This window comes from Pongo abelii, chromosome 18 (genome assembly GCF_028885655.2).
Source record: "Pongo abelii isolate AG06213 chromosome 18, NHGRI_mPonAbe1-v2.0_pri, whole genome shotgun sequence".
In the NCBI taxonomy this organism is placed as follows: Eukaryota; Metazoa; Chordata; class Mammalia; order Primates; family Hominidae; genus Pongo; species Pongo abelii.
This window is the reverse complement of record NC_072003.2, coordinates 75,648,147-75,676,024: the sequence shown is the minus strand read 5'-3', so window position 1 is coordinate 75,676,024 and position 27,878 is coordinate 75,648,147. Positions and strand designations below refer to the sequence as shown.

The 27,878-nt window shown below is 37.2% G+C and overlaps 1 protein-coding gene across 1 annotated transcript in view; it reads right to left on the bottom strand.

Moving 5' to 3' along the window:
- The window catches only part of CNTNAP4 (contactin associated protein family member 4), a 291,788-nt gene that overhangs the window by 195,890 nt on the left and 68,020 nt on the right, over positions 1-27,878 (bottom strand). The window contains exon 3 of the mRNA XM_024233533.2: positions 16,958-17,151. Coding sequence (XP_024089301.2) covers positions 16,958-17,151 — 194 coding nt within the window. The remainder of the gene's footprint in view (positions 1-16,957; positions 17,152-27,878) is intronic.

Below are 27,878 nucleotides of genomic sequence, written 5' to 3'. Positions count from 1 at the left end.
GAGGGCTCCTTTGATATTTCCACATGACTGGGTAAAGGTGTGCCCAGATAGCTGGCAAAATATTATTTCTGAGTATGTCTGTGAGGGTGTTTCCAAAAGAGATTAGCGTTTGAATTGGTAGACTGAGTAAGGAGACCTGCCCTCACCATTGTAGGCAGATATAATCCAATCCATTGAAGGCTAAAATAGAACAAAAAGGAGGAGAAAGGGCAAATTCTCTCTCTCTGTCTGTCTGCCTGTCTCTCTCTCTCTCTCTGTCTCTCTCCCTCTCTTTGAAACAGGGTCTCACTGTGTTGCCCAGACTGGAGTACAGTGGCACAATCTCGGCTCACTGCAACATCTGCCTCCCAGGCTGAAGCGATTCTCCTGCCTCAGCCTCCTGAGTAGCTGGGACTACAGGCGTGCACCACCACACCCGGTTAATTTTTGTATTTTCTGTAGAGATGGGGTTTCATTGTGTTGCTCAGGTTGCTCTTGAACTTCTGGGCTCAAGTAATCCTCCCACCTTGGTTTCCCAAAGGGCAGGGATTACAGGCATGAGCCACTGTGCCTGGCTCTCTCTTCTTGAGCTGAAGCATTCATGTTTTTCTGCCTTTGGACATCTGAGCTTCTGGTTCTTGGGTATTCAGACTTAGACTAAATTAGACCACCAGCTTTCCTGGTTATCCTGCTAACGGACAGCAGATGGTAGAACTTCTTGGTCTCCATAATTGCATAAGCCAGTTCCCATTTCATGTATATGCTTGGTTCCATTTCTCTGGAAAACCTTGTCTATCTTGTGTTAAACAGCAGTAACCGTAATACCATGGGTGTGATGCAGTAGCTTAAAAATTTTAAAGAAAAATTATATGAAATGAATAACTTAAAATGAAAGAATGTATTATTTTGTTATATTGCACACTTTGGAAAATAATGTCTAAAATATTGCAGTTTCAAATGTTTTCATTCCAATCTTTTAGGATGTGTTCTACGTTGAATGAGGTTGAAGATACTTTTATATATTTATATAACATTTTTTCCTTTCTATGAACTGCCTGTTCATATAACGGCTTTTTTTTTTTTTTACCAAAAAAACCAAAAAAACTAAGGCTTTATTTTTACTGTTTTTTAAAACGTTTCATACTTATACTATGTTGAGAATTTTTGTGATGATGGAAGTGTTCCATAACTGCTCTGTCTAATCCAGTAACTACTGGTCTAACGTAGCCATTGAGCTCTTCAAATGGGGCGAGTGTAAACTGAGGAGCTTTATTTTTAATTTAATTAATGTAATTTTATTTATTATACTTAAGTTCTGGGATACATGTGCAGGACGTGCAGTTTTGTTACATAGGTATACATGTGCCATGGTGGTTTGCTGCACCCATCAACCCATCATCTACATTAGGTATTTCTCCTAATGCTATCCCTCCCCTTGCCCCGTACCCCACAACAGGCCCCGGTATGTGATGTTCCCCTCCCTGTGCCCGTATGTTCTCATTGTTCAACTCCCACTATGAGTGAGAACATTCCGTATTTGGTATTCTGTTCCTGTGTTAGTTTGCTGAGAATGATGGTTTCCAGCTTCATCCATGTCCCTGCAAAGGACATGAACTCATTCTTTTTTATGGCTGCATAGTATTCCACAGTGTATATGTGCCACATTTTCTTTATCCAGTCTATGATTGATGAGCATTTGGGTTGGTTCCAAGTCTTTGCTATTGTGAATAGTGCTGCAATAAACATATGTGTGCATGTATCTTTATAGTAGAATAACTTATCATCCTTTTCAGTGACCCTGTGTGGCTAGTAGCTACCATATGTAAAAGCAGAGATTTGGATATTAAGAAAATTGTGCCATCATTATTGGGAATATAGTTAATCTCTAATCTGTAGCTTTTTTTCCTACTCTTTATCTTTAGCCAAACCCTTCTTGCAACATTAACTCAAAGAATGTGCAGGAGAATCTAAGATGAATGGATATCCTGCTGGTATGTTTTGTACTGAACTAAAAACCTGTACCTGGTTGTCAAGATTACTGAGCAACCCAATGTTTCTCATACTTTGCAGCTAATTGAAATCACTTGGGAATATTTTTAAAATTCTTATTTAAAAATCTGGGCTCCCACCTCTAGACAGTCTCCCTAGGTACCAGAATTAAAATGCGCAGTGAAATTTAGTTATCACAGACATAACCTGAAATCAGTGAATAGCCTAGGATTGATAAGATACAGCTACATTGGAGAAGAGTTGGCAAGTATCCCTGAGAAGTTACATCACTATTGTAATGTAAGAGCTGAAGGACCCCTGGAGCTATTGGCTTTCCTGATGCGTGGTGGCCACACCCACTAAGCCAGTGACAGTTATTGAGATATTTAAAAGTTGTTCAATATAGCTGAACATCTATTATGCTGTTGCTGTGCATGCTGTGTGGTTGCCTGCCCTTTATTTTTTTATTTTTTTTATTATTATTTTTTTTATTTTTGCATTATTTTATTGATGCTCAACGTTTGAAAAGTTTTTAAAATATATATACTCTTTAGGATACATTTTCTTTTTTTTTTCTTTTTATTATTATTATTATTATACTTTAGGCTCTATGGTACATGTGCGCAACATGCAGGTAAGTTACATGTGTATACATGTGCCATGCTGGTGCGCTGCACCCACCAACTTATCATCTAGCATTAGGTATATCTCCCAATGCTATCCCTCCCCCATCCCCCAACCCCACAACAGTCCCCGAAGTGTGATGTTCCCCTTCCTGTGTCCATGTGTTCTCATTGTTCAATTCCCACCTATGAGTGAGAATATGCGGTGTTTGGTTTTTTTTGTTCTTGCGATAGTTTACTGAGAATGATGATTTCCAATTTCATCCATGTCCCTACAAAGGACATGAACTCATCATTTTTTATGGCTGCATAGTATTCCATGGTGTATATGTGCCACATTTTCTTAATCCAGTTTATCATTGTTGGACATTTGGGTTGGTTCCAAGTCTTTGCTATTGTGAATAATGCCGCAATAAACATATGTGTGCATGTGTCTTTATAGCAGCATGATTTATAGTCCTTTGGGTATATACCCAGTAATGGGATGGCTGGGTCAAATGGAATTTCTAGTTCTAGATCCCTGAGGAATCGCCACACTGACTTCCACAAGGATTGAACTAGTTTACAGTCCCACCAACAGTGTAAAAGTGTTCCTATTTCTCCACATCCTCTCCAGCACCTGTTGTTTCCTGACTTTTTAATGATTGCCATTCTAACTGGTGTGAGATGGTATCTCATTGTGGTTTTGATTTGCATTTCTCTGATGGCCAGTGATGGTGAGCATTTTTTCATGTGTTTTTTGGCTGCATAAATGTCTTCTTTTGAGAAGTGTCTGTTCATGTCCTTCGCCCACTTTTTGATGGGGTTGTTTGTTTTTTTCTTGTAAATTTGTTTGAGTTCATTGTAGATTCTGGATATTAGCCCTTTGTCAGATGAGTAGGTTGCGAAAATTTTCTCCCATTTTGTAGGTTGCCTGTTCACTCTGATGGTAGTTTCCTTTGCTGTGCAGAAGCTCTTTAGTTTAATTAGATCCCATTTGTCAATTTTGGCTTTTGTTGCCATTGCTTTTGGTGTTTTAGACATGAAGTCCTTGCCCATGCCTATGTCCTGAATGGTAATGCCTAGGTTTTCTTCTAGGGTTTTTATGGTTTTAGGTCTAACATTTAAGTCTTTAATCCATCTTGAATTGATTTTTGTATAAGGTGTAAGGAAGGGATCCAGTTTCAGCTTTCTCCATATGGCTAGCCAGTTTTCCCAGCACCATTTATTAAATAGGGAATCCTTTCCCCATTTCTTGTTTTTCTCAGGTTTGTCAAAGATCAAGGCTGGTTCAATATACGCAAATCAATAAATGTAATCCAGCATATAAACAGAACCAAAGACAAAAACCACATGATTATCTCAATAGATGCAGAAAAGGCCTTTGACAAAATTCAACAGCCCTTCATGCTAAAAACTCTCAATAAATTAGGTATTGATGGGATGTATCTCAAAATAATAAGAGCTATTTATGACAAACCCACAGCCAATATCATACCGAATGGGCAAAAACTGGAAGCATTCCCTTTGAAAACTGGCACAAGACAGGGATGCCCTCTCTCACCACTCCTATTCAACATAGTGTTGGAAGTTCTGGCCAGGGCAATCAGGCAGGAGAAGGAAATAAAGGGCATTCAATTAGGAAAAGAGGAAGTCAAATTGTCCCTGTTTGCAGATGACATGATTGTATATCTAGAAAACCTCATTGTCTCAGCCCAAAATCTCCTTAAGCTGATAAGCAACTTCAGCAAAGTCTCAGGATACAAAATCAATGTACAAAAATCACAAGCATTCTTATACATCAATAACAGACAAACAGAGAGCCAAATCATGAGTGAACTCCCATTCACAATTTCTTCAAAGAGAATAAAATACCTAGGAATCCAACTTACAAGGGATGTGAAGGACCTCTTCAAGGAGAACTACAAACCACTGCTCAAGGAAATAAAAGAGGATACAAACAAATGGAAGAACATTCCATGCTCATGGGTAGGAAGAATCAATATCATGAAAATGGCCATCCTTCCCAAGGTAATTTACAGATTCAATGCCATCCCCATCAAGTTACCAATGACTTTCTTCACAGAATTGGAAAAAACTACTTTAAAGTTCCTATGGAACCAAAAAAGAGCCCGCATCGCCAAGTCAATCCTAAGCCAAAAGAACAAAGCTGGAGGCATCACACTACCTGACTTCAAACTATACTACAAGGCTACAGTAACCAAAACAGCATGGTACTGGTACCAAAACAGAGATATAGATCAATGGAACAGAACAGAGCCATCAGAAATATTATTTTTAAATCTAAGTAAATATGTAGCTGAATGAAGCCTATTCAATCAGTCGGAATGTCAGTCTTAACCAAAGACCACTGCTGCTGCTGAATAAATGTGGGCATTGCTATCATATGGGCTAAAAATATTTCCCAATGTATACGCTTTCTTTTAAATATATATGTTATATTTTTATGCAGCCTTCCATATATTATCTAATTTTTCATCTTTTCCTCTATGGCATTTGGTTTGCTTTTCTTTGCCTAGAAAGACAGGCCCCTTCCAATATTATATGTTTATCTTTACATTGTTCTGTATTTTCTTTTAATACTTTTTTCTGCATCTGCATTATTTTTAAATATTTAATTTATCTTAAATCTATTTTGATATAAACAAGTTATCTACTTTTCTAGAAAGCTATGGTTTCCATACTGACTAATACATATTTCCTTAAATATATATTAAGGTTTTCAATGCTATATCTATTGTACGCAAATCCCTAAATGTATCTGGACATAGTAACAGATGTTCCATGTGTTCTTATACTATATTTTAATGTGCCAGTATCAATAAGTTTTAATTAATATATATTTATAAATTTTTTGTAACATGTTACAAAAAAGAATAAAAAATTAATTATTCTTTTTGCTAATTAACTTAGTTATTTCTCATATACATTTTTCTCTATGACATTCAGAATGATCTCATTTATATGGATGATTTTAGGGAGAACAAATAGCTTTATAATATTATCTTTTACTTAGAAGCAGATACATCCTTGCATTTAATCAAGTGTTCTTCTATGTCCTTTAGTAATATTCTAAATAGTTCTTTTTTGTTTCTTGTACATTTTCTATTACATTTTTTTCGTTGATATCTATTCATTTTTTGGATTACTTATACACTGTTGGTGGGAGTCTAAATTGGTTCAACCATTGTGGAAAGCAGTATGGGAATTCCTCAAAGAGCTAAGAACCATTTGACCCAGCAATCCCACTACTGAGTACATACCCAGAATAGTAGAAATCATTCTACCACAAAGACACATGGGTGCAAATGTTTATTGCAGCACTAGTCACAATAGCAAAGACATGGAATCAACATAAATGCCCATTAATGACAGACTGGATAAAGAAAATGTGATACATATACATCACGTAATACTATGCAGCCGTAAGAAAAGAATGAGATCATGTCTTTTTTGGGAACATGGATGGAACTGGAGGCCATTATCATTAGCAAACTAATGCAGGAACAGAAAACCAAATGCTGTATGTTCCTACTTATAAGTGGGAGCTAAACGATGAGAACTCATAAACACAAGGAAGGGAACAGACACTGGGACTTACTTGAGAGTGAAGGGTGGGAAGACAGAGAGGAGCAAAAAAATTAACTATTGGGTACCAGGCTTAGTACCTGGCTGACAAAATAATCTGTACAACATGAGTTTAACTATACAACAAACCTGCACGTGTATCCCTGAACCTAAAAGTTTAAAAAAATTTCAGCAAAGTAAATTTTTTATAATTTGACATGAAATTAAAAAGGTAAATGTAAATGCACAAAGAAAAAAACTTAAAGTCAAAAAATTAAAAAATAAAAGACAACAACAAAAAAGCATATGAGGATCTACAAGAGTAGCTTCAGAATATATATTTCCCTGAAGATAAATTATGCAAATCAATAAATAATAAACCCAACTTCCAATCTAATCTAGTTTGGATTCTATTATAAATGGGGTTTGTATTTCTTTTACATTGTCCATCTAGTTATTTATATCTAGGAAGAGAACTTAAGAATTTAAAAATTAATTTTGTTGTTAGAAGCATTACTGAATTACCTTTATAAAAAGTAATTATCCAGATGATTCTCTTAGATTTTTTTTTTTTTTTTTTTGAGATGCAGTCTCGCTCTGCCCTCCAGGCAGGAGTACAGTTGCATGATCTCGGCTCACTGCAACCTCAGTCTCCCAGATTCAAGCAATTCTCTTGCCTCAGCCTCCCGAGTAGCTGGCATTACAGGTGTCCACCACCATACCCGGCTAACTTTTTGTATTTTTAGTAGAGACAGGATTTCACCATGTTGGTCAGGCTAGTTTTGAACTCCTGATCTCAGGTGATCCACCCACCTCGGCCTCCCAAAGTGCTGGGACTACAGGTGCGAGCCACCACGCCTGGCCAGAGTTTTTAAGAAATATAATTGTATCCACTTCAAATCTTAGTTTCTCCGTTGACTTTCTTCACAGAATTAGAAAAAACTATTTTAAATTTCATATGGAACCAAAAAAGAGCCCACATAGCCAAGACAATCCTAAGCAAAAAGAACAAAGCTGGAACCATCACGCTACCTGACTTCAAACTATACTACAAGGCTACAGTAACAAAAACAGCATGGTACTGATATCAAAACAGATATATAGACCAAAGGAACAGAACAGAGGCCTCAGAAATAACGCCACACATCTACAACCATCTGATCTTTGACCAACCTGACAAAAACAAGCAATGGGGAAAGGATTCCCTATTTAATAAATGGTGTTGGGAAAACTGGCTAGCCATATGCAGAAAGCTGAAACTGGATCCCTTCCTCACACCTTATACAAAAATTAACTCAAGATGGATTAAAGATTTAAACGTAAGACCTATAACCATAAAAACCCTAGAAGAAAATCTAGTCAATACCATTCAGGACATAGGCATGGGCAAAGACTTCATGACTAAAACACCAAAAGCAATGACAACAAAAACCAAAATAGACAAATGGGATCTAATTAAACTAGAGAGCTTCTGCACAGCAAAAGAAACTATCATCAGACTGACCAGGAAACCTACAGAATAGTTGTAAATATTTTTTAATCTCATCTCTATTTAAAATATACTTAATAAAGTATATAAATTAAAGATGGAAAATTAGCAAAGTGAATGGGAAGTATTCGTTTTGTCTAGGTCTTAAGGAACAATGAAGAAACACTTCAAAAGGACAGAATTGCTTCCAAGATTGAAAAATGCAAAATGTAGCCTCCTGGGGAATGAAGCAGCCAAAAAAGCAGATGTCTAAGACACAATATCACAGCCGTGATAAGAGGGAATAGAGAAAAGGGAGTGATGTTGTCATTGAATTGTCACATGGTAGAATGTGAGATACAAGTTGTCAAGTGTTTTAAAAATATGTTGTTCTCAGGTTGATTATTTGAAAATGAACTGGAATGGGGGTGTGCACTCTGAAGAGGCACCAAATTAAATTCCCTGCTAACTCTAGTCCCTCTCTTCTAATAAATTTTTTGCTTGCTTACAAACAGATCCATTTAAAGACTGTGAAGCAATATCACAATTTATCTCACATTGCTATGTGTATCTACAGCTCATAAGAGTTCATGTATTTTTTCTTTTCTGGTTTTTTATTTTTATTTTTTGAGATGGAATCTTGCTCTGTCACCCAGGCTGGAATGCAGTGGCATGATATCAGCTCACTGCAATCTCCACCTCCCAAGTTCAAGTGATTCTTATGCCTCAGCCTCCAGAGTAGCTGGGATTACAGGTGTGCACCACCATGCCCAGCTAATTTTTGTATTCTTAATATATACAGGATTTTACCATACTGGCCAGGCTGGTCTCAAACTCCTGGGCTCAAGTGATGCACCCACCCCAGCCTCCCAAAGTGCTGGGATTACAGGCCATATGTATTTTCTTGTATATTATATATTGAGGTAAAGCTCCAATATACATGCACCTCACAGAAGTTTATGAGAAGGGATTGAAGTAACATGCCATAGAATGTGCACAGATGCAAAGAGATGAAACAGACCCACCGACACTACTTAATGAAGAAGATGCCTAGCAAACTAACTGTGTTGACTTGTGACTGAGGTCATATTTAAAACCCAAATGCTTTTTTAATATTAACTCCCTATCAGATATATGGTTTCCAAATATTTCTCTCATTCTTTAGGACGCCTGTTCATTTTGTTATCTGCTATACAGAAGGTTTTTGTTGACGTAGTTCCACTTGTTTATTTTTCATTTTGTTGTCTGTGCTTTTGATATCGTATCTAAAAATATTATGCATTACCAAGACCAATGTCGTGAAGCTGTTTCTATATTTTTTTTCTAGCAGTTTTACAGTTTCAGGTTTTCCATTTAAGTCTTTAATCCATTTTGAGTTAATTTTTGTATATGGTATAAGGGTCCAGGCTGAGTCAGTGGCTCACGCCTGTAATCTCAGCACTTTGGGAGGCCAAGGTGGGTGGATTGCCTAAGGTAGGGAGTTCGAGATCAGCCCAGCTAACAGTGAAACCCAGTCTCTACTAAAAATAAAAAATTAGCTGGGTGTGGTGGCACACACCTGTAATCCTTGCCACTCAGGAGGCTGAGGCAGGAGAATCACTTGAACCCAGGAGGCAGAGGTTGCAGTGAGCCGGGATCCACTGCCACTGCACTCCAGCCTGGGTGCAAGAGTGAGACTCCATCTCCAAAAAAAAAAAAAAAGAAAAAGATAAGAGTTTAATTTCATTGTTTTGCATGTGGATATCCAGTTTTCCCAGTAGCATTTGTTGAAGAGACTATACATTCCCCATTGTCTATTATTTTTTTTTTTAATAGAGCATGGGTCTTGCTATATTACCCAGGCTGGTCTTGAACTCCTGGCCTCAAATGATACTTCCTCCTCCTCCCAAAATGCTGGGATGGAGGCCATGCCTGGCCCCCATTGTGTATTCTTTTTTCCTTATTTTATTAACTTCTATTTTAGGTTCAGGCATGTATGTGCAGGTTTGTTATACAGGTAAATTGTGTGTCACAGTGGTTTTATGTACAGGTTATTTTGTGACCCAGGTAATAAGCATAGTACCTCATAGGTAGTTTTTTGATCCTCACCCTCCTCCCACCCTCCACCCTCAATTAGGTTCTGGTGTGTGCTGTTCCCTTTTTTATCTCCATATGCACTCTATGTTCCCACTTATAAGTGAGAACATGCGGCATTTGGTTTTCTGTTCCACTGTTTGTTTTTGACACCCTTGTGGAAGATCAGTTGACCATAGATGTATGGGTTTATTTCTGGACTTTATGCTGTTTTATTGGTCTATATGTCTGTCTTTATGCCAGCACCATACTGTAGCTTTGTAATATATTTTGAAATCAGATGTGTGATGTCTCTAGCTTTGTTCTTTCTCAAGATTGTTTTGGATATTCAAAACAATGTTTGTGGTTCTACCTAAATTTCTGGTTGTATATAAATTTTAGGATATTTTTTCCATTTCTGTAACAAAATGCCATTGGGATTTTGATAGGGATTGCATTGAATCTATAGATTGCTTTGAGTAGTATAGACATTTCAACAATATTAAGTCTTCTAATCCATGAACACAGAAATTTTTTCATTTGGCTCTTCTTTCACTTCTTTCAGCAATGTTTTGTAGTTTTCAGTGTACAGCTCTTTTGTTCCAATGGTAAAGTTTATTCCTAAGTATGTTATTCTTTTTGATACTACTGTAAGTGAGACTATGTTTTAAATTTCCTTCTTGGATCATTTATCATTAGTATGTATAAACTAAATATATAATAATAGTATAGTAAAAATATATCAGCAACTTCCCCAACTCAATAGCATAAAAAGGGGAAAAACCTGATTTTAATATGAGCAAAAGCATTAAGCAGACAGTTCTCCAAAGAAGATATACACATAACCAGCAGGTAGGTAAAAAGATACTCAACATTGCCAGTCATCAGGGAAATGCAAATCAAAACCACAGTGAGATATCACCTCACACCTGTTAGGATATCTATCATTTAAACAATGAAAACAAAAGACAACAAGCATTGACAAGAAATTAGAGAAATTGGAATCCTAGTACATAGTTGGTAGAAATGTAAAATGGTACAACTACCATGGAAAACAGTATGCAGTATGGAACTTCCTCAAAAATTAAAAATAGAAATTTCATGTGATTCAGCAATGCTGATCCCAGGTATTTATCCAAAAGAACTTAAATCAGGATCTCAAAGAGACATCTGCACCCTCATACTCATTGCATCATTATTTACAATAGCGAAGAAGTGGCAACAACCTAAATGTCCATAGGCAAACGAATAGATTTTAAAATTGTGGTATTTACATGAAATGGAATCTTCCTCAGCCTTAAAAAAAAGAAAGCACATTCTGCCTCAAAGTTCTTTCAGCACAAACAAACTTTGAGGACATTATGCTAAGTGAAATAAGCCAGTCACAGAAGGACTAATAATGCATGTTGCCACTTTCATATGAGGTACATGTATCTAAAATAGTCAAATCTATAGAAGCAGAAAGTTGAATGATGGTTGCCAGGGGATAGGAAAAGGGTGAAATGAGGAGGTGTCATTCAACAGATGAAATGTTCCAGTTAAGCAACATGATTGAGCCCTGGAGATCTGCTTTACAACACTGTGCTTATAGTGAACAATATTGTACTGTGCACTTAAAAATTTGTCAAGAGGTTAAAGTTTTTTTTACCACAATTTAAAAAAATGGGCTGGACGTGGTGGCTGACGTCTGTAATCCCAGTGATTTGGGAGGCCTAGGCGGGCGGACCACGAGGTCAGCAGATCAAGTCCATCCTGGCAAACATGGTGAAACCCCGTCTCTACTAAAAACACACAAAAAAATTAGCCGGGCGTGGTGGCGGGTGCCTGTAGTCCCAGCTACTCGGGAGGCTGAGGCAGGAGAATGGCGTGAACTCGGGAGGCGGAGCTTGCAGTGAGCTGAGATCGCGCCACTGCACTCCAGCCTGGGCAACAAAGCCAGACTCCCTCTCAAAAAAAAAAAAATGCCGCCACGTTTTAACCATGCATTAGCGGGTTAATCATTTTCAAAAGCTGGAGAATGTGGAGCTAAATAGAAATATAAACAGGAAGCTTCCTGAAAATTTAGACTAATAAAGTAGACTTTCATTAAAATATGTTTTGGATCAGTGTCTTGAAAGATAAAAGCAGCTTCAGGCACTCTCTAGGCATTTGCCAAGTACTAAGCAAGTATTGCAGTGCATTAAGTTTGACAGTTTGACATGTTGACACACGTGGCATTAGTATTGCTACAACTTCTATCACCACAAATGCTGCTTGTAGGCTTAGGTCAAAAGAATAAGGGCTCAACATAAGGAAGGAAAAATGCCACTCACAAGGAGGAGAGTCACCTACCCTACAGAGTATATCTCTTTTGCACTTCTGCCTTCTCAGATTTTCTATTAAACTATCCCTAGGCCCTTATTTGACTTAAAACAAATGCATGTGGAAATCTTTGCAGGTAGTGTTTCTACCCTGTCTGGATTACAGACTTGACAACTCAATCATTCACAGTGATAATATTGGCCTGAATATTTTGTGACAGGTAGTACTTCTGCCTAACTGACTATACCATGCCACAGGGTCTCTGTGTCTTTCACCAGCCAAACCCAGAACCATGACACTAGACACTTCTAGTTAAAAAACAAAAACAAAGAGATACTAACTTCATATAGGCAATAAAGGTTTTTGTTTGAAAAATCAAGTACAACTGAAGTCTATTTTAAAATAAAGCAAACTATTATTGTGTTTACCAATCATATTTACTCAGTTTATAAGATTGGTACCAACCCATTTATTGCCCTTGTAGTCTGCAGTGTAAAAGAATCTTAGGCATTTACCATAAAGGATTTGGAGAATTTGCCTGTAATGTTCCTGCACATGTTATCTACTTAAAATAATTTCTAAGATGCTCATTTCATGATATCTCAGCAATTGTTCTTAAGTGAGTGAAAATTATACCTTATGTTTACTTTTTCAATCATGTACAATAAACTGAAGAGAATCTTTTTATTATAGATGTTGAGGAATTTTGTGTTCAATCTGAGAGGAGAAAGTTCAGCTTGCATTTTCTGAATTTTCATAAAATATTTGTTTGCCATTCAGCAGAATACTTTGTATAAATTATATTTTATGAACATTGCACTATAAATTTTTCACTGAAGAAATATTCCAATGTGTAATATTTTAAAATATCGCATATCTATCAAGTTTGCATTTCTATTAAATGATCTGTATAGACTGTAAAATATTCTGTCTTTCCTCTTAGGGATTATTTGTAAGAAGTGGCAGAGCATTTTATTAATTATTTCAGGTATGTAGAAGTCATTGTACTGCCTGGCATTTGAAGTGAGATCAAATGAGGAGAGAATGAAGAATTTTCCCTGCAGCATTTCAATCCATGTTGATTGTTTTTATTGCGTTTGTTCCTAAACCAATAACACTTGTCTTTTCTTTTTCTATCACATACTTGTATAATGCCTTATGTGTTTCCTAACTCTCTTTCACAGACTTATTTGTATCATCTGGAGCAGATTGTGAAGCTCTTAATGGAAATTGGCATATTTTGTATAATTGGTATACATCCTATAATATCTACAAAAACTGGGCCAGAAAACAAAAAGTTGGGAAATATATATTTGTAAAATATAACAAAGGGTTAAGTTCTTTTATGATGTACATCAGTTTGAAATTGTTCTTCCGCTTAAAAAATGCAAATTGAAGTGGTCTGTGTTCTTCCAGGCAGAAAAGTCAAGAGACAGGGCACAATTCACCATATTTCAATTTTCCTGCTTCAGCAATTAGCGATTCACAGAGAGCTTCCTTTAGAGTGGGACCAGAGTAACTATGGAGTAGAATAAAACTTTGAAGCCACCTAGGATTAACAGGAAATACATACACATATATACATATATATACGCACACATACATATACACATACATACATATATACACATACATACATACACATATATATATATACACACACATACATATACTTTCAGAGACTTGGGGTTGTTTTATCTACACTACAACTTAGCTATGTTATGTGTGGTAATGGTGTCTATTGTACTGTCTTAACGTTGATCTTGACATTTAAAATTATCTGTCAACTTTCTTTGCCATATCCAAAATTATCTTCCAGTCTTTCCAAAACTTGATAGTCCAATGTGACCAGTAATCTCACTAGTTATTACACAGGAAACCATAACTCTGTATATCCCCAACGTCCATGCTTTTTTCATACCTTTCCAGCTTCATAAAATAGCCTCCTTAATCCTTCCATAATCTAAACTATAATGCTTTCTTCAAGACCTATGTAAGCCTTACTTCTTTGACAAATTCAGCTTACAATGATCTCCATATTCTGTCCATTTCCAAATGCTTAGGAGTCTGTACCTAACATTTGCATGTTCCACTTAATCTTTCTTTGGTTTGCTCTGATATGCCTTATCTCTTCAGTGATTTTGTTGTTGCTGTTTGTTTTGTTTTTGAAATGGAGTCTTGCTCTGTCACCCAGGCTGGAGTGCAGTGGCACAATCTCAGCTCACTGCAACCTCTGCCTCCCAGGTTCCAGTAATCCTCCCATCTCAGCCTCCCAAGTAGCTGGGATTACAGGCACACGTCACCATGCCCAGCTAACTTTTTTGTATTTTTAGTAGTGACAGGGTTTCACCATGTTGGCCAGGCTGGTCTCAAACTCCTGGCCTCAAGTGATCCTCCCACCTTGGCCTCCCAAAGTGCTGGGATTATAGGCGTGAGCCAAAACGCCCAGCCTTCTTCAGTGAGTTAACATAAACTTTTGATACCTCCCAGAAATTTGGACAAAGATAGGCACAGATTAGCAGATTGACAAACTCAAATCTCAAATCCATTCATTTATTGGTCCTTTCACCTATTTACTCAACAAAAGTCATGTGCCACACTGGATGTTGGATACCAGAAATGCTAAGATCAGAAAAAGAAAATCTCGCCTATAAAAAAGTTCAATATCTACAGGGAAAAGAAAAATGTGCCATTCTAACTGGTATATTAAATTAGTACAGCATAAATGTACTAAAGAGAAGAGCTGATGGGGGTAAGAGAGAGTCACTTTTAGAGTGATGAGAAGAGTATTCTACAAGAAAGTGCATTTTATTCACTCATTCCTTCAATAAACATTTAATATTTGACTGTGACATGCCAGGTGCTCTTACACTTTGGGGATATTGAGATGAAAGATCACAAGGTACAGTATTTACAGAGCTCACACTCAAGAGGGGAAGACACTGAGTAAATCAATAAATTACAGCAGAGTCTAGAAAGCAATGTTACCTTAACAGGATTATGATAGATGCCATGTTTTTACTTTTACTGGTTTGGATTAGTAAGGATATCATTCATGCCACCATTTCACCATGAGTGCCTCAACTTTAATAAGAGTAAGCAAGTAAGGTAAATGGCAGTGCCTGGGTTTGGTTTTCCCCAAGCTTGCTTAACAGAAGTACAACAATTTTCCTGATTGATCACTTTTTAAAAAAATACATTTTAATTAACTTACCTAAATATTAGCATGCATTAGCCACTACTTATCTAGGTTAAATTCCAATGCTTAATTCAAAAAAGAGCAGAAGATAATCCAAACATCTAGTTAAATAAATACCTCATTAAGTTTTTATTGTTATTGGTTCATAATTACTGTTTATTTTATCTCTAGTTTGAATGGCTTTCATGGAATTAGTTGAACGTAATACCCAGTGTTTGGAGTTTTGTGGGGGGGGGGTGTGTGTGTGTGTGTTTTGTTTTGTTGTTTTGTTTGTTTGTTTGTTTTTCCTCTTACAGCTTCAACTTGCTTTGGATTTTAAACAGCTTTTCTTAAAACTGCTTATAGGCAACTTCTTCTAGTCCCACTGTTGTTCCCTCTAGAGAAAGAGCAAGGCTGCTTCTCTCAGTTCAATTTACATCAATAAGCATGGATTGAATGGCCACCAAGAGCTTTAAAGATACAAAGGTGAGTAAATCACAGTCTATTTCTTCAATGAGTTTATAATGTATAACAGAGTTCTATGAAGTTTCAAAAAAGAGGCAATTGACTTGTCAAAGAAAATTATCATTATGTGCCCAAATAGGCTTCCAAATTATCTGTGTGCTAAGAATGACGCTTCATTAAGTAACCCATTTTCTCTGGTTCCAGCAGCTCAACCAGAGGGGGGAGAATAGTTCTTTGATTGCAGTACATTGTTCTTAGCCCACGTAAGATCCAAACAAATACTTTTCTGCACTAAGAAAGAAGTCTTTTCTTTGTTATCAGACAAACTTCCTTTAGGTTCTTCTTCCATCAGGTGTTTATATGCCATATCCAGGTTTATTTATCAATCAACTACAAATATCACCCACTTAATCACAAAATGCCTCTTTCCCAGTCTCCTTCTTACAGGAGCTGCACCACTGTTTACAACACACAGCAATTTACACATTTATACACTTTACAGAGACTAGAGAAGGGTTTATAGATAAATCATATATATGCATACATGTGTATGCATATACATACAACTCCACATATTATATATATAAATCCCCATATACCAGAGAAAGAAACAGGGTTTCAAAAATCTCAGTTATCAGAAGAAATAAAAGGAACAAATTATTTTGACTAATTTTAAATAAAGACAATGCAGGCTGGGCTCAGTTGCTCATGCCTATAATCCCAGCACTTTGGGTCACCGAGACAGGTAGACTGCTTGAGGCCAGGAGTTCGAGTCCAGCCTGGCCAACATGGTGAAACCCTGTCTCTACTAAAAACACAAAAATTAGCCGGGTGTGGTGGTTGGCACCTGTAATCCAAGCTATTCGGGAGGCTGAGGTAGGAGAATCGCTTGAACCCAGGAGGCAGAGGTTGCAGTGAGCCAAGATTGTGCCACTGCACTCCAGCCTGGGTGACAGAGTGAGACTCTGTCTCAAAAATAAATAAATAAATAAGTAAATAAAACACAATGCAAGACTATTATGTTTTTGGACAAAAAATTTTTTATACAAGTCATATTTATTTCTTAGACTCCCACACTATTTAATGGACTAATAGGGGTTTTTTTTTTTTCAATTTTTGAGAACCCTGTAAAATAAATTTACCCTTACTATTTTCATAAATTTACCATAAAATGTATTGGAAAATGAATATTTCCCATATTTTCTCTTGGAAAATGTTTTCAATATAAGTCTGAAGAGTCTGTATTTCTACTTAATTTAAGAGATTGGTAAACAAGATGCAGTACTGACTATACTTCTTTCCCCGAGAGACTATGTCTTTTGTTAAAGAACATACCCAGATGCTGTCCTCTTGGCGATATTGTTTCCAGTTCCAGCCACTATCACTGAACATCAGGAGGTAGCTGGTCACCCAGTTGGAGCTACCATATCCCCCTTGAGTGGCCACAGCGGTAACCTCCATTCTCTCTCCAAGGTCAATCTGCAACCACTGGTATTTGTTAGACACAAGTGGAGACCAGCCACCAGCTCCTTTTATTAAAAATAGAAACAGGAGAAAATTGAGAAAGGAAAGTTAGTTAAAAATCTATGTTTGTAAAGCAGAAATGCCAGTAAGACTGTATTCCTCTATGGAACTTAAATTTCCAAAATATGAAACTTCTTATAATTGTAGAAAAATATAGAGGTAAGAATTTAGTATAATTGTATGATGTCTGTTAATTAATAGTGTTCATTTCTAGGTTTTATAGCCTTCTAAAACTGGGAGAACCAGGGGTCTTGCTGAATATTTAAAATGTTTAATATGATCAGTGAACATTCCTGCCAACACTGGGAACTTACTAGCATGTCTACTGCACACATGCATGACTGGGTAATGGTCTGTTCTCCTACTCCTTTGCCCAGGATTGGATGTAACGAAGTAACTTCAAGCTATGAAGGAACTAAAGCCATGGTGGAACTAAAAATCTACTTTTGATCATGTTTAGACTTAGAGAAGGGAGTACATCGTTAAGTCTGGGAAAACAAAAGTCAAGAAATAGTTCCTGCCCTCAAGATGTTTACAGTCTTTTGGGAGGGTCAGATGTTGAAAACCACGTTTGAAACACACATTAATGACGGGGTGTGTGCAGGAGAAAATAACACAGCTCTACCCAGTGGTGGGTTGGAGCTCGTTCCCAACAGTTTGTGAGAGACAATCATTAAATTTTCAATTTTGCAAGCTAGTTATTAAACATAACCATCTTTGCCACTGGCCATGATGAGAGTATTTAAACCACGGAAATTGCAAACTTTGCAGATAAGCACCTGCCCCCACCCCAGCCAGTTTACCAACACACCACTGATTCTATCCTGTATGGGAGGAGGGTGGTGGGTAAGAGGATGGGGGGAAACAGAACCAAGGAAATCATAGAGCAAGCTGTGCTTGATCACTCAGAAGTAAAGAATACAAGTTGTGATGTATGTTCAAGGAAGTAATGTGTGGAGCATAATTTATTGTGTTATATTTTATCCAACACACACCAAAATACTGTAGATGTGACTCTTATATATCTTGTTAAGATGCTTCATTCTTCCAGTTTAAGATAATAATTTGGGGAATTATTTTGAGAATTATTTAACATTGCTGATTATGTAAGTAACATATAATCATTGTAAAACTTATGAAATAGGGTTTGACCCATTCTTGAATCCATATTTATCTAACATTTAATCTTTATTAAAATGCCACATCAATTATATAGCACCCCAAATAAGAATGTTAACACATTTTCTTCCCCCATTCTTTTGCTGCTCACCTTGAGGCTCCGATAATAAGGTCTGGATTTTTAGATACAGATTACCATTAATTTATATAGTTTTGATTCAAGCATTATTCTTGGCATACATGACCCATTTTATGAAACCTCGAGTACAAGACCTAATTCGAAGAAATGCTCAATAAATGTTTGCTCTTATGGTAGGGCGTATGCCATTGTAGGACCTGAAGGCACACACCAGTGTTGACAACTGCTTTATAAGACTTCAAGATTATTTTGATGGTGGAACACAGCATAATGTCACTCTGATAGATGAAGGGCAGAACTCTGCTACTTACAACTACAAACAAGAGAAGATGCCAGGCAGGACCACACATGGGGATGTACCAGAGGACAGGATAAGGGCAAACTGGAGCTGTAGGAGGCAGCTTCTGTATGACAAGCAGGGTAGGGCTAGCTAGCTAGGCTTGGTGGGCTTCCTGTGAATTGGCTAATTTGAACAATTTATCTAGGAGGCACTAGGACACCCCTAGTTGTCTGGTACCTGTCCCAGCAATGATGCTTAGCGACCCCAAAGGGTGAGAACCTAATAAAGGAAGTGGTTGGAGTATGGACATAATCAACTGCTGAGAAAGTAAAGTGACCAGTCCTGGCCGGGGTCAAAACTGTGGCAAAGCAGCATTTTAAAAAATTGTATTATAACAAACTGCACATGTACTCCTTAATCTAAAATAAATACGTTGAAATTCTTTTTAAACATTATATTACAAGAAGGTCCTCTCTTGATGGCATCACACTAATGACTGCTTGCATTCAGGTATAATCCCTGTTTCTTACTACACTGTCTTTAGAATTAGATCCGTCATTAAATTTCCATCTTTCTTAAGGTGAATCATTGTTCAAAAGTGTATTCCACTCCATGTGTCAAAAGCACAATGCTCTTCCTCTTTTGTGGATCCAGAAATTTTTTACATGCAATTTTTGTTTATGCGTTTTGACTTTTAATTTTCTCTGTATTTGTTCTTAAAGAACCTGTGATTTTGGGTGCAGTTTCGTTATACACCAATATGATCCACCTTTATGCTTATAAAGCAGAATATGCTCATCTTTTAAGCAAGAGGGCTGTTGCATAGACCTGGTCCCTGGGTGTCTTGGGGTCATTTGTTTAGCATGGCCCTGCTGTCCGTGAAGGGTACTTCCTACCCTTGCAGACTGTTATTTATACGGAATGTGTTCTTGAATGATCTGAAGCACACTTTAAATAGCACCCTGCCACAAATAGCTTGGGGAGTTCTTGAACTCTGCGGGAACTGCTCCTGGGGCGTTATTTTAAAATCTGAATCAATGCTTCCTCCATCCTTCATTTTTCAGGATCTGATGAAACACCATCCAGCCTCCTCTACTTATTCTAATACTGTATTACCTCACATTTGCTAAGAAAGAGAGTCCTTTGTGTCAGGCACTTTGTGAAGGCCTTGTCAATTAATTCTCAGTGCAATCTACATAGTAGATGGTGCATCAGATACAAAGAGTTTGAACACTTTGCCCTCATCCATGGAGCAGGCAAGAGGCACCATGCCCCTAACTAGGACACCACAGTGCCTCTGATAGGTCAGGATGCAAAGGTGGGAATCAGTGGTTCCCAGTGGATGTAGAAAAGACTCACTGATGCTCATGGAGATCAGGGAACCTCAGGATTAAGCTACCAGGCAGTAGGGTCAACTTCCCTCCCTGTAGTTAACAATGGACCGTGTATTTGACGTATAGGCACATGATGGACATGGCATGTGGATGAATATTTGTCTCCACTGTCCTATCTAATTTTATTATTTCCCTCCAGGCCCTGTCAAAACTTTAGAAATTGAAAGTCTTCTAGGGTCTGGGGCTAATCAAGCATCTTTAATTCTCTTATTGCTACAACTGCATATCTCTCTGTATTTTTGTCATTTTTTTTGTTTACAAGGAAAAGTTAGGAAAGGGTGAATGAAATGCCCCTAGAATGTCACCATCTCAGCCTGGAAATTCCACACTTGGAATTGCATATGTATCAGCTAATACCTCTGAGAAAACACTGATCAGTTTGCTTCTTGCCCTTTCTAGTTAATTGTAATGGTCTAAATTCAGAATTGAGAATATGTTTTCCTAAAATCCAGAATTGCATAGTATTTCTCTTGCATTTCCATGCCTCTACAGGCCAGTATTTTAAAAAGTGAACACATGACAGAAATGCAGCAAGGAAAAAAGAATCAGTGTGATTCTAGTGAGTTAAAATCAGATCATCAATTCTCATCAGGAGAAAGAGGAACCCCTCACTGACCGCTCTCTCTTCCCAGCGCTGCTCACAGTTACAGCTGCACCAGCCAACTTGAAACATTCACAGTTAATTGACCTTAAACATTTCAATTCCTTACCTGTGGTGAAAAGGTACTACTGGTATGCAAATTAAGCTATATAATTAATGAGGTACACTGATAAAGTAATGGAAATTCAGAGGCTTCTAGGCTATACCAAGTAATTTCAGCCATATAAGTTGGCCACAGGAAATCCAAATATCCCTACCAGGTTTTAAGCTGTGCAGCTCTGCAGATGCACATGGTATTAGCGTGTGATAGAGTGTTAGGCTTGTTCTAATTTTAAGACAAATGCTAAATAGTAAAATGGAAGACATAAGCTAGACAGACTGAGCGATGGAGATAAATTGATTATTCTTTGCAGACTTTTTTTTTTTTTTGCCAGCCTATGATGACAGCTAGTGACATGAAATGCAAATGTAACTGCAGCCGAGGTTAGACCACCAGCCGTATGGCCACTGCCAAACCGCATAGCCCTCGGAAACACACTACTGTCATATTACTTTTTTAATGGAGAAAGTGATGACTAACTCCAGCAAATTATAAACTCTGTATTACTATCAAATAAAATGTATTTATTTTGTTTATTAACAAAACCTTTTAGCTGCCAGTTAAGTGTTATTTGACCTTGTGATTTTAGTATGCCAATATATTCAATATCCTAAGAAACCAATTCTTATGAAACTAAAGACCATCTTTTCTCAGCCCCATCTCTTCCATGGTTAATGATAATTTAAGCACAAAACAAAAACAAGAGTCTTGCCCCCACCAGTTCCTATTTGTCCCCATACTGCAGGTTTCCTTTCCCTGTTCCACCGTCCTCTTTCTCCTACCTTAACTTTGTTACTGAGACTTGGCATAATAGTGTCATGAATCTATTCAAATGGAAAAATGTCTTGACTTGTCATATGACAGCCTCACATTTAAACTCACATTTAAACTCACATTTAAAAATAAAAGTTCTCCCCATTCACAAGACTCTTAAATGCTGTAGTATTGTTATGAGAATTAAATTTTAAAAGCATATTAAGTGCCTATTGATCTCTCCCACATTCAGCAAACATCAGAGTATATGGCAGTTAGTGCTTTTTGAATTACAAAAATTATTATTGCTATTAGCTCCAAAGAGAGTTATGATCACAGCAAAGTTGAGCTTTGAAAAAATTTAGTAACTGATTGACCACAAAACACAGCATCTCTTTTATTTGTTGCCTATCACTTTTCAACATCAGATTTCTGAGGGACTTGCTTCTGTAACATGTGTTGCTATGAATTGTAAGAAAAGCAAACTAAAAATTATCCAGTACCTATTGTATGTGAAGCACACTACTAGAAATTGTATACATTGTATTAACTTAATTATTAAAATTATCTAGTGAGATGAAGTATGCTTTAACATCTCTTTTAAAAAGAAAAAAACAAAAATATTTACAGAGGCTAAGTAAATTTTCCCAATACTATGCAAATATTTTAGTGTAGGTAAGAAATTACTTATTTTAATACTATCTTAATCTGTGGGAGGATGTCACTTTACAAATCACCCCATTTTTCATTCTTTACCCCTGGAGTAATTACAACTATCTTTGCCTCATAGTAGTATATTTTATCCCAAGAATATGTTCAAATAATTTATTCTGTGTGATTTAATTATAAATTACCTGGCTGGCTGAATTATGTTTAAGACTCATATATCCCATCTACTAAATATCACCAATATTTAGTACTGGTCAGGGAGACACATCTTAAAATTTCAGGAACGTAAAAGGAAAAAGTGAAGAAAAAATACTCCTACTTGGAGCTTTAAAATATAGATAAGAATCACCTTTATCCCATAGTAATATTAAAAATGGCATGACAGACATTCCTGGTGGTCATCAGTAAAGGTGATGTGTCAACTTTATTCAAGTAGAGATTGCACAGACAGAAGGAATTACATTTCTTCCTCGAGATTTTAAAGTGTAAAAGGACACAGATGTCCAAGGACACAAAACACAAGTGAACATAATTGAATGACAGTTCTAGCCACCATTAGGACATCTAAATTCCTAGAAAATAATTGGCTTAATTAAAATTGTCATAGGAAAGTTTCCCTCCAAGATAATTACTTTTTTTTCAAATGTGATTTCATCTAGATTTCCCCAAGAGTCCAAGTTTTCCCAGATCATTTTCATCTTGACATAAAATTATAATAATGTAAGGAAATGGAAAGAACGTGGTACCAATACTTGTTTGGCTCCCTTAAATGGTGTGCCGTGTCCCCTGGCCACCATTTAGAGCCTTTTAATAGCTTTGTATTTTTACCAGTGTCTTTTGTTTCAGCTGGAAGAGAACGTGACTCTACTGATGCTGTGTATGTTGCTGCTGGTCTGTTCTCATGTTCACTTCTCAATCTTGACCTTGCCTACTTTGATCACAGTGATTGTTTCAGGGATGGGCAGGTGACCTTGAGCCATGAGCACCGAGCAATTTCACGATTTTGTGAGGACTATTGGAGAAGAGACTCTTTTCTGCTATTAATGCTGAGAAGATAAGATACAGGCATCAAGCTGTAGGAGGTATTGTTGTGGAAAGCCTGTCTGAGTGAGGCCAAAAGAGAGAGAAGGAGAGTTGAGAAATGAAGTGAGACCAAGTTCTGAAAACAAGATCAGGACTGCTAGGTCCTGCTGTGCCTGCAGAGTGTTTGCCATGCTTTGTAGTTACAGCCATTCGTTGGGCCCCTTACTTGTGCTGATCCTTCTGACAGTCACCGCTTTAGCAATTCTCCTCTCTCTCCTGCTTCATTATTTTTATTTTCTCTTTAATGGATAATTCCCATCAATACACTGTTACATCAGCATGCTCTTATTTTTCTCATTTTAAAAGGAAAAATAAACTTATCTTGACCCCATTCTATTTTTTTTTTTTTGGCTTCTTTTAACGTTAACCATCTTCAAATAATATAGGTCCACCTCACTCTCCAATTTTTCTCACCCCATTCTTTCTTGGGCCAACTCCAATCAGATTTTCACTCTCTGCCATTCAACTGCAACTGCTCTTGTCAAAGTCACCAAGAACTCCATGTTGCTAAATCCAGTGGTCAGGCTTCAGTCTCCTGTTCACATGGACAATCTGTGGCGTTTGATACCAGTGATCACTCTGGATACCCAAGTAGACTTTGCTCACTTAGCTTCCACAAAAGCACCTTCTCTTAATTTTCTTGCTACCTAATTGTTTGCTCCTTCTTGCTCTCATTGCTGGTTTCTTCTTTTATCTCACATGATCTTTTAAAGTTGAGACTCTCCAGGTCTCAGACATTTGCTCTGCTTCTTTTCTCTCTGCATTCACTCCTTGTTGATCTCTCTTAGACTGATGAATTTAAGCATTACCCACATGTCAAAAATTCCCTCATTCATAAATCTGCCTACACCCCTTCCCTGAACCCAAGACTGGAGAATTCTATTCTACTTGATCTCTTTAACATTTCCAAAACTGATTTTCCATTCTCCCTCTGAATCCTACTCTATTCACATCCTTTCCCAACCCCATATAATGGTAATCTTATCCTTCCAGTTTCTCAGTACAAAAAAAAAAAAAAAAAAAAAAAAAAAAAAATGGAGTCACGCTTGACCCCTGTCTTTCTCTCATACCATACTATCAAACCACCAGAAGATGCTGTTGGTGCTACTTTATTATTAAGAATCCTGCTGTTTTTCTGCCTTCATGGATGCTCCTTTGATTCAGGCCACATTATTCAAGCCTGGATTCTTGCAACAGTCACCTAGTAAGTCTCTCTTTCTTCATGTGCCCACTGAGACTCTATTCTCTACACAACAGGTGTGAAATATTATACCTGTGCACAAAATACTGCAATACTGCAAGAACTCTCAACTCTACAGAGTGAAAGACAAAGTTCTCACTATGCCACCTGCAATGTCCTCAATGATCTGCCCCCTTTAACCACCCCCATATCATTTCTACCTTCTCTCTTTTTCTTCTTCCCAGTTCACTGCCCTCCATTTACAACAGCCTCCTGGCTGTTCTTTGAATAAACTGAACATCAGTCATTTTCCATCTCAGGAGCTTTATTAAGCTCTTGTTTCTGCCAGGAATGCTCTTCTCTGAGACACTTTGGGCTAATACCTTTGCTGCCTGTAAGTCTTTTGCTCAAATATTATCCTCTCTTAGAGGCTTGTATCTCCTGACCTCCCCTATTTAAAATTCCTTCTGCTCCACATTCCTACTCCCATTTGTCTTCCCCTGAACCACTTTTTCACTTTTGACAGAAATCTCCATCTTTTAATATAGCGTATTATTTTTATGTAGTATATTTAGTGTTTATGTATTATATTTATTACAATATAAGCTCTACGAGACCAGGGATCTTCACCTGTTTTATTCATTGATAGACCCCAAGCGTCTAGCACATTGCTGGACACATAGTAGGTGCTTTAAAAAGTATTTACTGCATATAAGATTGAAATAAATTTGTAGTCACATAGGTATAACGTGGTCTAAATTTATACAACCTACTGAAAAAGCTGGTACTGTACCCAAACTGAAGGCACAGAATACTTTTCTTTGATGCACAGTATTTTTTATGAAGTTTTCAAACAGAAGTTTAAGCACTCAACTGAGATACACACACACACACACACACACAACCAATTGCCTCACACCTACACAGCTTAATCACTTGTAAACTACATTTCAAAGATGTATGTATTGCTTTGTTTCGGAATTTTTGATACGATGAAAAAGAGATGCTTTTTCACTTCAACTCCCCAGCAAGGTTCTTAATTAATAATACCTCACTAAACTGTCTTCTGTTTTAGTTCTTTGCTATCAATCAATTTTCCCTCATGGCAAACTGGCAAACTGACTTTCAGTCTTACTTCTTGTATTGCCAGACTGGACATTTCTGAAATCTTTAATAATGCAGTGCTTTGAAAAGTAAATATTTACAAGCTTTCTCTATGCAGGCATTTTGATTTGTACATTTGATTTGCAAATTTTATGACAGCCAAATTTCCCCTGGAAGGCTAGAATAAAGTTACAAATATGCCAAATTCTGTGCCTTAATTTTGTTTTTACCACAGAAAGGTTTATTTCATTCAAACTAGTAGTTTTGAAAAAATGATTTTTAGCATATAATGTCTGGAAATTCAGATGATAATCAGGATCTGCCCATGTGTTGCTTTCTAAGCCCATTATAACACCTTTCTGAAAGTTTTGATTTAGATCTTTTACAGGGAGGCAGGTCATTTCAGTAAATGACATCATGCATCGGAGAGAGTCTACTGGTAATATCCCAGAGATTTAAAAACCATTTTTCACTTCTCTACCTTTTTTTTTTTTTTTTATCTTCCCTAGCCAGACTGAGATGATAAGCTGTCATGAGCCAAATATTCTCATATCACTCCTGGGTCAACAAACTGAAGTCACTCTCCTGTACCCAACAGACATCATTTCCACTTAATGGTAGAAAAGCTGGCATTACTAGGGCATAGTATATCAAAAAGGTAAAGTGCAAAACCAATTTCAGACATTCGACTGATTAAATTATTTAATATTTTCCCAATTAGTAAAATGCTAAAACATATTAATATAGCCTTATGTTCCCAATTCATGAGATTTGCTTACCTCAGGGCTTAAGTATTTGTTGAATTCAGTCCTGAATACACATACCTTATAGAATTACATGCTTTATTTATTTATTTTAAACAACAGACATTTATTTTTCACAGTTCTAGAGGCTGAGAAGTCCAAGATCAAGGGGCTGGCAGATTCAGTTCCTGGTAAGGGCTTGCTCCCTGGCTTGTAGACAACTGTAATAATTTTTATTTCACAGGCAAGAAGGGACATTATTAGTGATGTATGTGATCAAGACAGCCTTAACATTGCCCTCAACTCAACTATAGACAAGTTTCTTTCTGACTTTAAGCTCCTGACCTCCCTTTTCATACAGCATTTACTTTATAAAACTTATGATTGTAAATTCTGTCTCTGCCCCTTGAGGTGTAAATCTTCATCCAGCCTCTTGCCAGGTTTACAATCCAGGGATATCTCTCTCAAGGACCTGGGAGCCACCCCTTTGAAATGTAATCATCAAGAAAGATACGACTTCCATCTTCCAGGCTCTGTGGGAGGGTAGGAGCCTAACTTACATAAGATCCAATTAGCAAACACAGATGGCCTTATCACATTGGCCAAATCCCCCCCCTTCCCGATGTCCTCCAGTGTATTTCCACTAGCTCAGCCCAGCACTTCAACGGAATTGTTTCAATGGAATTGAGTTCAATCTCTCTCCCAATACTCTTGACCTCTGTTGCAATACTTTTGAATAGTCTTCTTTGACTGCTTCACTCAATCCAGTGCAATTTTTCTTTGACAGGAAATCACTGTTTTGTTTTTATTAAAACAATGTGTTTTCCATGATTCTGCCTAATGAATCATATTCCCCAGTAACCTAACCATTCAACAGTCAGAGCCTAAGAGAAGAAGCTGAAGAGCACTGCCTAGAAGTGAATGTGGGTCTGGCTGGGAGCTAGCCAGAGGAATTCTTCCCAATAAGTGGCAATACTCAAAGGCTACGACACAATTGCTGCATCCATTAGCCAAAAGAAAGTCACAGCCAGCTTCAGGAACTCTGAATAGCCAACAAGAAGTATTATGGGGCCCAGCCAGTAAAAGGTGTCTTTGCCAAGAGACCATTCAAAGGAATAGATGGGTCACTAAATGTTATAGTGTATTATCAATAAATATCCAGTGTTAGGATCAACTCAATCAGACTCAGCAAATGTCACTGTCCTAGGCACAGAGATCCAACCAACAATCTTGTGGTAGTCACCAGCAAAATAACCAACATTAGCCAGGGGAGCCCCTATCTAATTGTGCCATGACATCATGTGAGTTCATTATATACCCACTGCCATTTTGGAAAACAGTAGAAGCTTAGGAAATCAGAAAATCTGAGTATTTACCTAGCAGGAACTGACAAAACCAAAAGAGGTGACTTTATCTAGCAGAGGCTAGGGATTTTGAGATGATCTCATATATGGTCATACATGGAAAATAGTCTCTGGACTAAACAACAAATAGAATCTCTCTCATCTTGACAATATTCATAACTGCTAAAGTTTTGACAACACTGAAAAATATGGGGTATTTTGTG